Source organism: Patella vulgata, chromosome 6 (genome assembly GCF_932274485.2).
Source record: "Patella vulgata chromosome 6, xgPatVulg1.2, whole genome shotgun sequence".
Classification (NCBI taxonomy): Eukaryota; Metazoa; Mollusca; class Gastropoda; family Patellidae; genus Patella; species Patella vulgata.
In genome coordinates, this window is record NC_065884.2 from 12,357,340 (window position 1) to 12,376,264 (window position 18,925).

The 18,925-nt window shown below is 37.6% G+C and overlaps 1 protein-coding gene across 2 annotated transcripts in view; it reads right to left on the reverse strand.

The window, feature by feature from the left end:
- LOC130013177 (uncharacterized) overlaps positions 1-18,925 on the reverse strand; it is a 120,585-nt gene that overhangs the window by 42,264 nt on the left and 59,396 nt on the right. For both annotated transcript variants that reach the window (XM_056101877.1, XM_056101876.1), the window contains 2 exons: positions 4,161-4,282; positions 2,734-2,858 (listed from right to left, as the gene is read on the reverse strand). In XM_056101877.1, coding sequence (XP_055957852.1) covers positions 2,734-2,858; positions 4,161-4,282 — 247 coding nt within the window. The remainder of the gene's footprint in view (positions 1-2,733; positions 2,859-4,160; positions 4,283-18,925) is intronic.

Consider the following 18,925-nt stretch of genomic DNA (forward strand, 5'->3'; position numbering starts at 1 on the left):
TAGCACACTGCATGGCGTATGCCCGTTTTTATTACCCCGGTTGGTGCAGAAACGGAGGACGTTAAACCCAATTTCATTTCAGTACATTTCTGTTGATAAAATTTGCAACTACATGTCCACATTAAATATTTATCATTTTCAGTTCAAGATAACCAACCAGCCAAAAGATAACTTATGTGCGGTACGTCTGACACTTCAGTTTGTTCCAAAGTTTCTTTGTAGCATCTTTGTTTTGATAAGCCGAGACAGAGCAAAAATAGTGGAATCAAACGAAAGAACGAATATTCTACGTGATAGCTTTTACACTAACTTTAAATCAATTATCTACGAGCATGACGCAAAATTCCCAGACAGTTAAGTGGTTATTTTTTATGGAGTGAAGTTTTAAGATGGCCAACGTAATTAGATCAAATTGAAAAAAGAAATGTAACGTGGATGAATTGGGGTTAGTGGCAGGTATAACTTGATATAACTTGAGCAGAAGCGACATCGATTGCATTAAGAACCTTCATAGGTATCGGGTGCTTGGTGTTGCGTGTCAGACCTGTTGGAATATATAAACATTACCAAATTTAGACCATCAAATCGCTTTTTAAATTCACCTTTGGTTTAAACATTGTTTATTTCGTAATTTGCACAATTTAAAGGCATAAAGATCACGATACAAAACAAGCCAAAGAGGCTTAAAATCGATCCATACGAATCATTATTAACTTTTCTCAAGAGAAAATATTTTTAATCGTTTTATCAAAAATGTTTCGTAGCTTAAAAGGCTAAACAAATGATACCTATATTAGAAACGTCTTGGACGTTGAGAATCATTAGTAACTTTTCTGAAGATTTGCAAACGTTCTACGTGAAATGTTTCGTAGCTTAAGACATTTTGCAGCTTAAAAGGCTAAACAAATGATACCTAAATATGATACAATTAATGTCAAACAGCACATTATTAGAAACGTCTTGGAAGTTGAGACTCATTATTAACTTTTCTGAAGATTTGCAAACGTTCTACCAGAAATGCTCGAAGTTTAAAAGGCTGAAAATGCATTGCCTACAAATGGTACACGAAAATCCAGATGAACTTTCTTGGCAAACACATGGATAGATCAAGGGACCTAAGGGTCAGCGAGCCAACTTCTTACTCACTGAGCCACCGTGGCTCCGGTCGCATAATAAAGGGTTTGAATTCAATCAGTTATAACACGTCATTCAATGTTACATCAACATTAAGTATCGACAGATAAGACCCGGGTTCTGTCTAGATAGAATATCAGACTTATACAATGACAACTGACTAGTTTTGTAAACTTCCAACTGAACCACGATCAATCAGACAGACGATAATAATAGACAAAATTACGTTCATCTCTAACTTTCTCGGTCGCCATTTCTATCTTTAGTCCAGGCACGATACATCACAATGAACACGAGGTGATCTACAAACCGATATTCAGGATCTTCCGGTCTGATAAATCTCATGCCCCACCCCATCAAAATATAGATCTGTACTTCATTCAGATTGAATAATATTTTGGTAGACAGTGGACCATTTTACAATATTGTACTTTGCAATTGGGAGCCACTGTTGCTCAACGGATAAGGCGTGGGCTCGGTAACCTGGAGATCGCAGGTTGGAAACCTGTGTTGGCAGACAAAGTTCATCGGGATAGTCAGTGGTGCAGGACAGAGGGCCTAGCAAGGGCAAACGTTTAGTCGTTTGGATGGGAATTGCATGTTAAAGATCCCTTGGAAGTTGGAATTCGATATAAGAGTAGGTCGTTGTGCCTCATATCACACTGTATGCCTGTCTTCATTAGCCCTGCCAGGGCAAAAGAGTAAGACGTTAAACCCCACTTCATTTCATTTTCACTTTGCAAGTGATTCAAAATCCCCCAAATAAGGATTGACAAAAAGCGTAGCTAACTCCAGCGTTTACCTACGCGTATGTACAGTCTGGTACTCAGGGCCGCCGAGAGAATTTTATATATGCCGAAGTACGACAAACTTTTCTCAAAAGATTTGACTCCTACACCTGTGCAAGGACAAGGAATGGGCACCGCGGGGGCGGGGTGTCGGGGTTCTGCGGCTCAAATACCGGCCATGCCTACGTAGCAAATAATAAATAGATGTTTTTGGGCCCGGGAGCTTCATTGGCCCCGGAGAGACCTATCGGCTGCACCCCCTCCCCTCCCCCTGAACCAGTTAGTACTTGTTCATATATGTTTTCATCAGCATAAATTTAGTATCTTTTGTGATTTTTCTTGTGATCGCAGGTTTTGATATTTTTTGATCTATTTCTCTGTGTCTGTTATCGACCAGATGTTAAAATCGATACCAGAATTAAATTGAAATTGATTTAAGCTAAAGACAAAATCGATGTAAATTTAATTGAAAATCGATTTGTTTAATTTAACATCCAACACTGTGTAGGTTTCAGACAAAATGATCAATGGCATTTAATCGATATCAATAATATATAAATATACATTTTTGTTTCAATTAAATTATCCATTTATTTATCTTTTTATACTTCATATCGATATCAATAATATATAAATGTATATTTTTGTTTAAATTAAATAATCGATTTATTTATCTCTTTATATTTCATATCAATATCAATAATAACTATATATTTTTGTTTCAATTAAATGATTATTCATCTTTTTATACTTCATATCGATATCAATAATAAAATATAAATTTTTGCTCGATGATTTTTTTTTTACTTACTTCTGACTTTATAAAGATCAAGTATAAGTTCTCCTAAGACTAAAGCACAATCTACCACACATAGCAGGACCACAGCTAATAACATATATTTACTCCGTAATATTTTTTCTCCTTCACGACGCCACCTACAAATAACAAAAAACGTCATAATTTACGTGGACATCTGAAATACAAAAGCATAAATTCTAGAAAGGGTCAAGTTGGTTTGCATAGGGTACACCATCCGTCACCAGAATTTTCAGAATGAATCAGTCATTAACTAAACAAGCGATTTCATTTTACAATTATATTTATGGACTTATTCTCTGATGTTTGTGCCCGAAAATCTGAATTACATTGCCCGAAAAATGGACAGTTCACCGCATCTGGCGGGAGCGAGGGAGCTGGAGGTGCATTATACGCCAATGAATGATCTTATATATAGAGAGAAATGGGGTTTAACTTCCACTTGACACAAACTAGATCAATTCGGGACTAACATATGGTTCAAATTTATTTCAATAATTCGCTTGCGGGTAGGGGTCTTTAGCAGTGGGGGAAAGCCGGTAGACTCGGAGAAACCCCATACGGTTGGAGAAGCGATCATACTCCTTGTCACGCACAACCAGGGAATCGAAACCACGCCAGCTGGCTCATTGACAGATCTCATGATACAACGCGCACACCATTCGGCCATTCAGCCCCCTCCCCCGCCCCGCCCTCGAATGATCTTATAAGACATTCAGTACTTTAAACTTGGACAACTTGTATCCTTATAACAATGGACAGATACTTGGTCTACATTGTGTACAACATCCGTTATGATTGGTCGCTATGGTACGAAGTCAACCAATACCAAAAGAGGAAATGATCTTCTTATAAGACATTCAGTACCTTATATTAAACTTAAAAATATGATGTTTTATAATCCATCAATCAAGATGAATGGCTATGTTTCTGGTGTAAATAGTTTGCAATAAACCACGCATTAAACCTTGATTTGTTTCTGGCACTGTTCAAGGGAACTTAAGCTGGGGACTTTAGCATTTCTGGCATTATTCAATAGAACTTAAGCTGTGGACTTTAATACGCATACAGTATTATGTATGTGTATACAGCTTGACTTTCTAGTATGCGGGGAGGGGGAGGGGGAGGGGGGGGTATGTTTTTAGAAGGGAAACGTGTATTTTAAAACCGCAAGGCCTCGCTCATGGATTCTAGTCTGGTATCAAATAAGAAGTACGCATGCGCGATATACATTCTTAAAAATGTAGCAACTATTTAGAATGTCTTTGTTCACTGTGTTTATTTCGCCGCGCTTGTCAATTACTTTGCAGACAGGCCGCTATTATTGCTGTTAATTGGAAACTGTTCTTTTTGCCATCTAGCGCGACTATGGCAGCATTCAATTATACAAACATTCAAAATTGAATGTTTTCGAGACTTACCTAGCCACGGTTTGCTTAGGTGGCGCCTTATTATCTCGTCTGATTTCCTCCTCCAGTTCATTTTCTATTTTTTCTACGTAACCATGTGTTTTGGCTAGCACTAAGGTTTCAGCCACTAGAGTCTGCAATAAAAGAATAATTTCATAAACGATGCGAGTCATTGGTCATCATAATTATACTTTTGTAAAATATAATATCACATGAGAAAATAATGTAGAGTACACGTGTTTCGTTTGCTAAAGCCCACCCCACACGGGGAGGAACTGACTGAGCTAACAGTCATCCGAGGCTTTTGACTCTGCTAACATTGCTAACGGTGTGCAGGCAGATCCTCTGTGAAATCCAGATATCTTTCACCTCACGACGCCGAAATCAAATCGCGTGAGAATGTCGTACGCCGCCAGCTCAACGGCTTAACGTCATACTGCAAACGAATAACCACGGGAGTGTGTCACGTGATTTCAATATGGCGGCGCCCATGTAAGGGCGGTTTTCAAACATAATGAAGGATATGACGCCGTCTAGTCCTAACGACTGGCTCCTCTCTCAAGTTTCCTAGGAAACACTCGTTTCTGATATCACCCTAGATGGAAGCGGACGTTAAGCACGAGTCTGGTCATAAATCGACCAGTGTGTATTCGACCTTGGATATTGAGTCTGCCAGCCTATTCCTCGCCGCCAGGGGTGGGCTTAATGCAAATATCGGCATTGTTATCAAGTGCTTTATAAATGAATTTGTGTATTGCATTAGTCCCGAACTAAAACTCTACTTTGGTCGAAACGTATATAAGTAAGCATGCAGACATTTAACCAATTTTGGTTGCATTACTTGGAAAGGAAAATCTTTTTTTTTCTAGCTGCACAGACTAACACAATCAACCTGTAAAACTTGGAAGGCCTAGAGTTCGTTTTTAATTCTAAACTTTTATCGAAGACAACACAATAGAGTAAATTATTCATAAAGTTTCAATGTAATAATATAATATAATATTAACCTCAATTATAGACTGTACCCGATCCAATATACGTGAAAGCATAATATTGAATTTAATTCATCAAGAAATTGAATAAAAATTATTATTGACGTGTATTACGTCAATGATCCAGTAGAAGATACCATACATTTACACGAAAAAGCTTGTGATATATACATATGACGTCATGGAATCCATTGAACCAATCCGTGTTCCATAGAGGCAACCATGTTACCGATAACTTAAAATGCAAATTTGTTTAATGTTACAAGTAACTGAACAACAATGACGTCAGAGCATACATTGAGTTTGTTATCATCATTCGGTCATGCTGGTTTGTGCGGCTTTTTTGTACTAGTAACAACATTAATATACAAATTGTCTATTCAAGCGATTAAATGACATTAGCGGGTCAAAACATTTAATCGACCCCCTACTGTGCTTTAAATAATCTAAATAGACAACGGTAAGGTCAGAAGTAACCGTAACTAACAACAAAAAATAAAAACACTCAAAAGTCAATTATTGAGGTGCGGTGGCACGATAATTGGACATCTTAAAGAGACATGGTCTTGGTAATCGAGACCACAGACAATTTACAAAGTAAGTGAAGCCGCTCAATGGAAGTGAAATGCAATGGAATAGGATTTAACGTCCTACTATTCTGCATCGACTGGGATAATGAAGATGGAAAATTGACGCGCATTGAGAGTCTTCTCATTGCAGGGCACAGTAACTGGACACATAAACGGGGGTGGGGGAGGGCGGTTTCGCAAACCGAGACCACAGACAAAATACAAATTAAATGAAACCGCTCATAGGTTGGAAAGACTTTTCATGGCTTTCGGTTTCCATGTTTTGTGTTCATAGTGTGCTGTCTTTTTACCGATAATATATCTGGATTGTGGTTAGCTGGTGCCCTTTCATACCACTGCATTTATTCTTTAAGAATACACCCACATAGCAGTAATGTCTTTCCAGCAGTTTATCCTAAAGGAAAAACTTGGATATTGACCGAATTTGATATTTCGGCAAAGGCGGGACTACTCTGGACCTGGAAGTTGGAGAAGGCTAAATATCGATGGCGTTCGTCCTCTATTGACCATAATGTTTCACGTCAAATTTTAAACGAACACTCCAAAAGCTATAGCATCTATTGCGTACATAAGTTTTTCGGTAAACAGTGGGGTTGGGTTGGGGGTAACTCTGGAACGGAATATCAAAGAAAGCTTGAATATCTATAGAGTTCGTCTTCTCATGACTCCAATGCTTCGAACCAAATTTTTAAAAAAAAAACTGTAGCGTCTGTCGATTTCAGAGCGGAACGGTGAAAACATCCGTTAACCAATACAGCCTCTATGGCGTTCAACAAGGGACACAACTCTGGTACGAAAGGTCGTTGAACGCTGAATATCGATAGGGTTCATCCCGTCATGACCACAATGCTTCACGTTGAAAACTGTAGTGCCTATCCCAATTGTTGATGATCGGACGGCCCAAGTGACCGAAAAAGTCGACAGACCGACGGGCGGGCTGACGACATAATACACCCACCTTGAAATGTGGGCGTATCAATATGCATATTACAGTTGATCGGTATTTATAAAGCGTTCGTTTTCATATTGCGTTAAGAATTTGTCAGAAAAATTCGGGTAGCGGGTCAATCAGAACAGTAAGGCATGTTCTAGAATGTTACTCCCCACAACATCCATAATAAGGTAATAATCATTAATTTCATCATTAGATACTGCCGCAAGTTCAAAATAACCAGCGGAATTAAATTTCGTGTTAAACAGTATTTATTATGAATTTATTTTAAAGTTCATAAGTTTAACCGTCTCTTTGTTTTTGAAAGAGAACAAAGAAACAAGACACCTTTTCCTCTATAACTTCTTTATTCCAACCAACTAATTCCTTCAATAGAGTGCTCGAATGTCTATGAAACTTTTCTATCGATGTATTTCTGTTAACGATCGTGGTAAATACTTTTATTTGATTTTCACATCATAGACCTTTTAATGAAGACAAAATTTACCCAATTTTCTGCCCTAAATTGTACATAATCTATAGTAAAAGATAGAAATGGTAACGAATGGATTTGTAGATCGAATGTCAGAGATTCCCATGTATGAAGACGACCATTCCCTTAAAGACACTGATTGGCTTTAGTGAAACCTATTGATTTGGCCTGTCAATACCAATTGGTCCAACTCTTAATTCATTTACGTTTTTCTCCTTAACAAGTAGTTATAATGGTCCTCATGTTTTAAACAAACTCAGGGGTTAATCTAGATCTTTGATCACTGACAGACGCCAACGCAGAATGAGAAAAACGTCATCAAAAAGAAAAATGTCGACGTATTATGAAATTAAATAGGGGGTAACGTTTTACTTTTCTGCACCCACAAGGCTAATGAAGGCGAGAATCAATGTATAGTGACACTGAAGCTGCAAAGCATCCGTGTGAAATAAAGAGCACAATAGGATTGCGTGCATGTATGCAGCACCATAAGCAGTATTTCGAATACAACAGATTCAAAAGAACAAAGAAATGAAATGAAATGGGGTTTAACGCCCTACTGTTCTGCTCCGACTGGGCTAATGAACACTGAAAAGTACAAAGAAAACCCGCATTATTGTCATTATGAAGAATAAAATGAAACGAAGTTTAACAAATCGATGCAATGGAATCCGAAGATACGTCATGCAATTCACTATAAAGGCAATTTTATCCGGAGACCGGCGACGTGGAACTCCTTATTTCGATTTCAAACAGCCAAACTAACTTTAATGTACCTCAGCGACCAGACGCATTTCCATTTACTACTGCCAAACCCTATATATCTGGACCTCGTGGCTAGTGACCCAGTATTATATTTCAATAACGGGAAGCTTTATGGATAGCATTCCCTAGGTTTATTAATTGCAAAGTTCCAATGGGGATACTCTAGCCGTTATAAAGCATTACATTTATTGGGATACCGTGCCTCCAATCTGATTAAAACACAGATCCTATTTCGTTTCGTTTTTTATAGTTCAAAATTTCGTTTTACTTGTCTTTACTACACTAGGATCTGGACGAATTGTTATACTACCGGCGTTTTGGTTGAAGTAAGGGATAAACCAATGAAACGGTCTGTTACGGCGACTTCTTGGCGTGCCATGCACGGAACTGTGAATAAACCACGAAAAATCAACGCTAATCGATTAATCAATGTCTGACTTCTTAGGGTCAAAAGCCGCTCATACGACCCCTGATACGACCTTCGAGTACAACTTGTCAGATCTTCATGTAGTCTAGACCATCGAAAGTATAAAAAAAAACGAAACGAAATATAAATCTGTATTTTAATCAGACTGACCGTGCCTGTCATAAATTGATGGAACTACAAATGTATATCAATATTAGTGCCATTTTCGACACAACTGTATTAACATGAATATTACCGAACCTTTAGTTTATAAAACATACGGGGTTCACGGTGGGTAAGACGCTGGCTCTCGCTAGCCTGGAGGTCGTGTGTTCGATCCCTGCATTGGCCGATAAAGTTCATCCAGATTTTCAGGCGTGGTTTCCCTTGTCAGTGATGCAGGACAGACGGCCTGGCAAGGACAGCTGTCTAGTCGTTCGGATGGTACGATAAACCGAGGTGACGTGTACACATTGGCGTGCACGTTAAAGATCCCTTGGCAGTTGAAATTCGATATAAGAGTAGGCCATAGTGCACACTATATGGCGTATGCCCGTCTTCATTAGCCCAGTTTAGGAGCAGAACAGTAGGACATTAAACCCCATTTCATTTCATTTCATTTCATTTATAAAACATACTATGTGTAACAGTCTTCATTATCCCGGTTGATTCAGAAAGCAGGACGTAAAACCCCATTTCTTTTGTCTTTTGGATTTTTATATTGACAAGTACGCCGTATATATGTAGAGGAAACATTTCATGTTATGCAAATGCAATATTGCTCAGCGCAATAAAATGGAATTGCATCAGATAAGTAGAAATGTTTTTTTCATATTTTCTCGTTGTTAAATACGACAGAATTTCATAATTAATCCGATGACATGACATTTTGTGTCGATAGTTATAAAATAAAGGAGGAAGGACAGTCAATCATGGGAAACTCTATTTCATAACACGCCAACACAGACAAAAAACGTGACTAGAAGTACAAAAACAAATATCTATTTATTCCATCTATTGTGATATTGAATCCCATCGCACTCGTGTAATAAAGTCTACATTAAACAATGTAACATGACCATCATTATTTCGTAATGGCTGTTATTATGTTGTTTAGACATACATTATATGATGAAATATTTCATTCATAAAAGATTAAAGGCTTTAACATGTTATAATGATTGTGGACAGGTTCGATTTCGCTCTTGATCCATTTATCATTATGTATCAGGCACGTGTCTGGAGGGGACGTGGAGCCCCCCCCCCCCCCCCCTCCATGATCGCGCAGAGCATTTTAATTTCTCATACATTCATCGAAATAACGGGGATCAAACGTATGAATCGTGGCCGCCATTTTGGCCCCACTCCACTCTAATCATATACACCTAAATGAGACTAAATCTATTTGTTAAGGCCAGCTCATTATGTGTCAGGCGCTTGTCCAGAGGGGGCGAGGAGTTCGCCCCACCCACTCCATCATCGCGCAGAGCATTTTAGTTTCTCAAACATTCATCGAAATAACGTGGATCAAACGTATGAATCATGGCCGCCATTTTGGCCTCACTCCACTGTAATCATATACACGTATGCACCTAAATCTATTTGTTAAGGCCAGCCCAATTTTTCTCAAGGTCGCTGAGATGTAAATAAGGTTAGGGCATGAGATTGTTAGCGATAATGTCGGTTTGGGAAAGCATTGGGGCTAGGTCAAGGGTTAGGGTTGGGATTAGCGCTAGCCCTATTTATATCTCGTGACCTATGATGAAAACTTGAGCTGGCCTTATCATTTAGCACTAACCCATAAATAATGTCTCAGAGCTTCTGATTTTATAAAAGTCTCCACCTTGGACACCTCGCTGCTAATTCCTGAATACGCCTCTGTATATGTCTCAAAATGGGCCCCTTTTTTTAATTCATACCTAAGAACAATCCCAACAGGACACCAGCCATGTTTTACAAAGAAAGCAAACTTGTTGATCATACAACAAAATTTCTAGACGACGTTTTCATGGTCGTCAATAGAGGAGACTGCACCACACATAATTACGCAAGACAAATCTACGGATAAAACAAAATATACAGGCATCACAAACAATAAACCTACATATCAGATCAAGTGAATGGATCAAGGGGCTTGCCGTATTCGTCCACTGTGCTGTACAGTCCCAGCGCTGTAGTTATACAGACTTCGCTCAAATTGAAAAACAAACTTACAATTCTTATAAGGGTATATTTCCCAAACGTTGTATAATAGAGTCATGATCGGTTATCTGCTACATGGAATATAAAATACGTAATTATGTTCAGCCCTTGGCAGTGCATTTAAAATAAAAATTAAGACCTTATTCTAGAAAGCAATAGTTCTTTGTTATTTATTGTTACAAATCGTAATGCCCGTGAAAAGAATACATTTGATAAAGTAACATCTGGTATGTTACTACAAAGTGACGTGTATTGTGCAACTTCAAAGCAAAAATTTGTCCGTTTTGTCGAAAAAAAAGGACATTAAATTTACTTGTATTGATTTTAATATCCAAGTCAACATGCAGCTATTGTACCCGAATGTTCATCTTTGTATAAACAAGATGTCGATAGTTCATTTGAAATGGAGACTGTTTCCCCCATTATCTGATAGGAGACCATCGTTGCCTTTTCAATATTAATATCAAGTTTATTCTTTAACGTGTCGATCAAATGTCATCAGCGATTTATAAATGATTACGTTTTTCAGGTTCAGGGTCAAATAATTTATAATCTACATAAATCAATTTATCAAATCCTACTCCAGCATTTGTGATGTCAATCAGCAGTTTTATAACAAAAGTTTGGCATCTTGCCACAACAAATGTTGGATAAGATATAGTTCCGGAGGAGCTCTTGAGGACTTTCTCTTCTATACAAGTCAATTCCATTGGATGGTCATCAGCCAGAATTAGGCTCCTTGTCCAAAGTTCCCATTACAATTTAATCAATTTTACCCAAATCCTTGTGTCAACTTAAAATCCTCGTTAGCATATGTGGTAAACACATGGGTCAATAAATGGAGGGCCCCGAGCCATAATCTATCTCCATTATAAAAGCTTTATCAGGGAATCCGTACTAACCAAATCGCTTCAGGTTAGTTTTTCCATGGCTTTGTTTATGTGTTGAAGAGATAAAGAAAAGCGATTGTATCTACCAGAAAAAAGACTGAATTGTTGATTGGTTTCATAATATTTATTTCCAATTTTAATTCAAATCTCTTGACTCATTTACCGAAGCCTTGGGACTACCCACTCTGTACAATAAGAACAAAGCCGTCAGTCGTTCTCTAGGAAATACAATGATGAATTAAACCATGCTCCAATGAAACCATCGGTCATGTTTTAAAATTCACGGTCACCTCAAACTTTTAATGAAAATGAAATACATTTAACAGCTGACCGCCATTTAATCTGAATCTTGTCCTAAAACGGCAAAGAAAATCGTTAAGTTGGGTGAATTATATCTTAACTGGCGGGTTTACAAAATGAGAAAAGAATTTCAAAAGAGAAAGTTACAGTTTTGTATTATACGTGTTCACTTAGGCATTCAACAACAAGATTTCCTACTTAAGCAAAGCAATGTCCTCCTCGACATCAGCCGAAATAAAACTGTATTCAAATAACACCATTGTGAATGAGGACGACAAACAAGCCATAACTCTTATATAGATTCCAAAGATTTCTCCCAAATCAGAATTTCAACAATATAGTATAATGAATGGATGCGTAAAATAGGGTTAACATGCTATTTCTCTGTCCCACCGTGGCTAATATATTATAATGAATGAATGCGTGACATAGGGTTAACCTTCTATTTTTCTTTACCACCATGGCTAATGAAGATGTGTATTTGTGCTATTTCGTCCAGTCAGCAATGTTTCCGCCTACTCTTCATCGGGATTCTTCTACATGCTGCTAGTGTGTAAACTGGACCTCAAGGTTTCCGTCCAATCCGAACAACTAGACACGTATCCATGCCGGACCCTAAGAACAAACCAGACTGGACAGCACCGGGATCTTCCAGTTAATGACCCAGCGCCATATCCACCGAGGCTCCAAAAACCAAGTCATGTCTATGTGGAGATGGGGTGGGGCTGGACTTTAGATTTTAAGGTATGTCACTCAGTCACATGGCATAGTTTAGATTCCCTGTCAAGAAATTGGGTCCGCCTGTCAAAGTTCATAGGTCTGTTGTGTTCCTCCAACTGTTAAAGACCACTACGCGCAAGCAAATCTTTTAAATAAAATTGAATCATATTTTAGTCCCAAAATGATCTTGTTGTATCGAGTAGACATCAAACCCCATTCTTCATTATAAGCATCAATACCAATAAGTGCCACTTATTTCCACGGAGAATTTAATCCAACAACAGATTATTTGTTTTGCACTTGAATTGAAGGAACCCAGTTCCGTTTAAAGACATAATATGGATTTAAACATTTTTTTGTATTTCATTGCGGCTTGTCTATCGCTCAAGCTGTTCAGGAGTGACACTAATAACTCCAAAACAGCAAGTGCTACAAGATTATTCACGTCAGTTATATAAAAATATGATGATTGAATCAGAATTGTTTACAGTAGAATGCTGAGTCGTTCAAGGAGATTTGAGATGAACTCTTAATACTAGCAATAAATATAGCTACAGCACTGCATTATTAGTCTTAACCTAATCCAAACATAACCAGGTTTGTGCCCAGTACCGAATAGGATAAATTAATTAAGGCAATGAAATGTGAAATAACTTGAAATGATTGTGGTCATGGATAATCAAACCACGAGCAACTTGACCCCTGCTGACCCCTGTCCCCTTTATTGATACATAATAGTTGTAATCAAAGTATGTACATGACGGATATTGTAAGTTAATGCGGTTTACCACTTTACTTATCGCTTCATAAATCTTTTAAAGCACATTTTGACCCCAAAAGCCACCAATATCTTTAATAATCTAAAAGCACTACGTGATCGTGTGGATTTATATGTATCCGGGTAATGAAGTGGGGGCGTGTTCAAGAATTTAAGCTTTGGGGTGGGGTGGCGGGGTCCGGGTTGGAGACATGGGGCCTGGGGGATTAAACGAGAAATTTAAAAAAATCAGAAGCACCGAGACAATGTTTCTGCTCATTTAGGTTCATACATGTATTTGATTAAAGTGGAAGACCAACGATTTTCAACAAGGTTTCCATAAATCTTAAATATATATTGATAAAAAATCCCCTCTGTAACAAGCAAAAAGGTTTTTGTAAGAAATTAATTTTTATTCAAACCGGAAGTGACATAGTTGGTTCAACTAAACTTGTGCCAAATCTGTATGCTTACTATAGAGCCCAGTGAGCGTGTTGAACCAACTATGTCACTTCCGGTTTAATAAAAATTAATTTCTCGCTTACAAAAACTTTTTTGCTTGTGTTACAGAGGGGATTATTTATCAATATATATTTAAGATTTATGGAAACCTTGTTGAAAATCGTTGGTCTTCCCCTTTAAAGCGGAGTGAGCCCACACAGCGGCAATGGTTTGTTTAACTTTTATTTTCTGCTGATCTTTAATAATCCCCTCACATCCCTGCGACAACTAGATTATTACTGAACACTTTTTTAAAAAACAGAATCCTGTCTGTTTTTCTTCTTTCGTACCCTACGGGTGCAGAATTACGCGTGTAATTGTACCTAGCACTCTATCTTATTCTATTTCCATCAATGCTAAGTACATATTAAAATATCGTGATATATCTTAAACCTTCGAGCTACATTTAAAAACGAAAAACGATCAAATTGATTGCAGCGTTCAACCTCTCTCTCACCCAGTATTAAAAAAATTATATATGGATAAGAGAATTTAAAAACCCGGTTCTGTCGTATGTATGTAGTTTATAAAAGCTGTGCTAAGCCCGCAAGAAATGTAAAGCTCGTTTTCCTTCGCGCAAAGCTCACTAGAAATTTTGACACCGCTGACATAAATTCCTTTAGCTAAACTAATTCTAACATCGATCTTAAGAGATTTCCTGCTATTAAATTGGACTCTGTTCTCTTGTAATGATGTCAATGTTCTCTATCGATGATTAGTTTATTCTTATTAAGATTCTTGTTTGATTTCATTCGTGTACATTCGTAGTATACGCGAGTTTATGGGGCAAACTGTGAACCACTCGTACATTTATTATGTACTATTATTGCAACGACTCTCTCTCTCAAAGACGGGCTTCCGTTCCTTTGAGCGTGAGCGCGAAACTGTCTCAGAAATTTCGCTCTTCGTTCCTGAGACGTAGGAGACAAGATTTAGATTGCTATTGCATTACACAGAATAAGAGGAAATTAAATTCGGGAAGAATTATTGCCAATTTCTGACTTGTATAACATCATTGATACACTCTATAAGAACGGATTTATTTTCATTCTTGGGTTTATTGATTAAGCTTGGGTGACTAATGTACTACTACTAATGGTTTTATGTCCCAATTCCAATATCTATGCCCCTTTAACATATATCACTATTAACATGGTATCAGTGTCAAAATATATTAATTGCAATGTCGGTCCATGTTATCAAGAGTGAAAGGTATAAATATATATTTAGTTACTTGCAAGAAATATAATTGGATCGTTTTATATATGTCTGTGTAATTTACTGTAGTAGTAGATCGCAGTCTACAAAAAAAATATGTCATGTGAAAAAAAACTGGATCTAAATCAGATGTAATATGTAATAATAATCCCCCACAAAATGTCAAAACTTTAGTTAATTTGACAATTGCGCAATACATATTCTTTTAAAACCACACGAACGTTATAACATTCGTGTTGATAGGCAAAATTGAGCGGGGATTTATTTTACGTGAAGTCGTTAGCAAAGATTTGTATTTCCAGAAAGATAATTTGTTTTGTATTGTCATTGCAGAACTAAAAAAATGTAATGTTTCTAAGACGAATTTGTTAATGAGAGATAGTAGGAGATTAACGGCAATGACGCATAGTAGGAGGTTAACGTCTATGACTGATAGTAAGAGGTTAACATATCTATGACGGGTAGTAGGCAGTTAATGCAATGACGGATAGTAAGAGGTTAACGCCATGGATGACGGATACGGAACGTTAATGACGGATACTAGGAGGTTAAAGTCAATAACGGATAAAAGGAGGTTAAAGTCTATGGCATGTCGGGTAGTAGGCAGTAAACGTCAATATGACGGCTAGTAAGAGGTTAACGCCAATGACGGATAGCAAGAGGTTATCGCCAATGACGGATAGTAAGAGGTTAACGCCAATGACAGAACGTTAATGGCGGAAACTAGAAGGCTAAAGTCAATAACGGATAGTAGGAGGTTAAAGTCTATGAGGTTAACATCTATGACGGGTAGTAGGCAGTTAACGTCAGTATGACGGATACTAAGAGATTAACGCCAATGACGGATAGTAGGAGCTTAACGTCAATGACGGATAATAGGGGCTTAACGTCAATGGCGGATAGTAGGAGATTAACGTCAAAAATGGATAGTAGGAGATTAACGTCAATGACGGATAGTAGGAGATTAACGTCAATGACGGATAGTAGGAGATTAAAGTCAATAACGGATAAAAGGAGGTTAAAGTCAATAACGGAACGTTAATGACGGATACTAGGAGGTTAAAGTCAATAACGGATAAAAGGAGGTTAAAGTCTATGACATGTCGGGTAGAAGGCAGTAAACGTCAATATGACGGCTAGTAAGAGGTTAACGCCAATGACGGATAGCAAGAGGTTATCGCCAATGACGGATAGTAAGAGGTTAACGCCAATGACAGAACGTTAATGGCGGAAACTAGAAGGCGAAAGTCAATAACGGATAGTAGGAGGTTAAAGTCTATGAGGTTAACATCTATGACGGGTAGTAGGCCGTTAACGTCAATATGACGGCTACTAAGAGATTAACGCCATTGACGGATAGTAGGAGATAAACGTCAATGACGGATAGTAAGAGTTTAACGCCATTGACGGATAGTAGGAGATTAACGTCAATGACGGATAGTAGGAGCTTAACGGCAATGACGGATAGTAGGAGATTAACGTCAATGACGGATAGTAAGAGTTTAACGTCAATGACGGATAGTAGGAGATTAACGTCAATGACGGATAGTAGGAGCTTAACGGCAATGACGGATAGTAGGAGATTAACGTCAATGACGGATAGTAAGAGTTTAACGTCAATGACGGATAGTAGGAGATTAACGCCAATGACGGATAGTAGGAGATAAACGTCAATGACGGATAGTAGGAGATTAACGTCAATGACGGATAGTAGGAGCTTAATGTCAATGACGGATAGTAGGAGATTAACGCCAATGACGGATAGTAGGAGATTTACGTCAATGACGGATAGTAAGTCAATGACGGATAGTAGGAGATTAACGTCAATAACGGATAGTAGGAGATTAACGCCACAGACGGATAGTAGGAGATTAACGCCACAGACGGATAGTAGGAGATAAACGTCAATGACGGATAGTAGGAGATAAACGTCAATGACGGATAGTAGGAGATTAACGTCAATGACGGATAGTAGGAGCTTAATGTCAATGACGGATAGTAGGAGATTAACGTCAATGTCGGATAGTAGGAGATTTCTCCTACTATCCGACATTGACGTTAATCTAATGTGCTACTATCCGACATTGACGTTAATCTCCTACTATCCGTCATTGACATTAAGCTCCTACTTTATCTCCTACTATCCGACATTGACGTTAATCTCCTACTATCCGTCATTGACATTAAGCTCCTACTATCTACTATCCGTCATTGACGTTAATCTCCTACTATCCGTCATTGACGTTTATCTCCTACTATCCGTCATTGGCGTTAAAACTTCAATGACGGATAGTAGGAACTTAACGTCAATGCCGAATAGTAGGAGGTTAACGTCATTTATGGAATTACAAATCTTTTTCATGTTTTTTCTAGTTCCCCGAACGTTTTGTTTGGCAGTGCACGTAAAAGACCCCACGCATTTTGGCTGATGAAAACCTTGTTGACCAGACAATTAGTCACTGTATGTTTATCTCAAAATGTTCAATACATCTGTGGCATTGCATTTGGTCCCATTGTTTATTACATGTATTTCTCGCCTTATACAATTGGTCGGTGAAGTTATCAGAAATCACAGGAGTATAATAAACACGTAGTTGATCTGACGTCTGAGATGATTGTCTGAACAAGTAAAAGTAAATTGGTCGTCTGAGATTTAGACAAGTAACAACATGTTTGTCTCGATCTGTATACCAGTTATAGACATACCGCTTGTTCTCTACCCTGTAATCCACAAAAGGTTGAATTCCACATTAATACACGTGCAATTATTTCCATTTCCTTTAAAGTAGCTAAGTCTCTAACTCAATATCATCCAAAGTCTTACACGTTGAAAATACGAATTATTTGTCAATTCAAATCAACATTGATGTTGTGATCTTACCGGGAAAGGGTAGGCTTCTGATATTCAATATTTAAGTCAAAATAAACATTTTACCATTGGTACACGAATCGTGTACCATAGTGCGTTTCAGCGTAATTTGTAACAAGTGACCAGAAAGAACGAGGCTAGACATATTCCACAACTCCTGTCAAACGGTGACGCCATATCTTATCTGGAGAGCATGCGCAATAGACTGGAATAACCAGACGCTAGAAATTGCCATTCGGTTGAGACTCGTGTCGTATTACGCTGGACATAACTGATTTGAAATTTAGAGTCAAAACGGAAACAACTGAATGTGAATCACTTTATATACAATCAGATTACATTATTATATAAGTTGAGACCCATTACGGTTAATTTCTAGGTCCTAAATATTAGCGATTTAGCTCCTTTAAAGTCGCGTAGCGTCATTTTAGTGCAATGTGAATATGAATCCCATGTAAACTCAATATTGTGAAAGATGAATCTATAATAGTAACATTGCGTCATTTTAGTGCAATGTGAATATGAATCCCATGTAAACTCAATATTGTGAAAGATTAATTTCTTAATAGTAATTGGAATATCGCATTGAGTCATTTTAGTGCAATGTGAATATGAATCCTATTTAAACTCAATATTGTGAAAGATGAATCTCTAGTAGAAATATCGCATCGAGTCATTTTAGTGCAATGTGAATATGAATCCCATGTAAACTCAATATTGTGAAAGATGAATCTCTAATAGTAATAGGAATATCGCATCGAGTCATTTTAGTGCAATGTGAATAGGAATCCCATGTAAACTCAATATTGTAAAAGATTAATCTCTTAATAGTAACATTGCGTCATTTTAGTGCAATGTGAATATGAATCCCAAGTAAACTCAATATTGTGAAAGATGAATCTCTAATAGTAATAGAAATATCGGTCCAAAAATGGACCCGTTCCGTTCAGTATTTACAGATATAGGTTAAATTGAAATTTACACGATCTATGATGCTCGATATGTAATAAGCCAGTCGACATTTTGCTGTCGGCGAACAGAATTGATAGACCTATTTTAAATCTGGTTGAATCAAAGTCGGGACGTTATTTAGCGTTGGTATTTTGTTTCCTTAAATAATCAATCAATATTTTAGCGAAACAT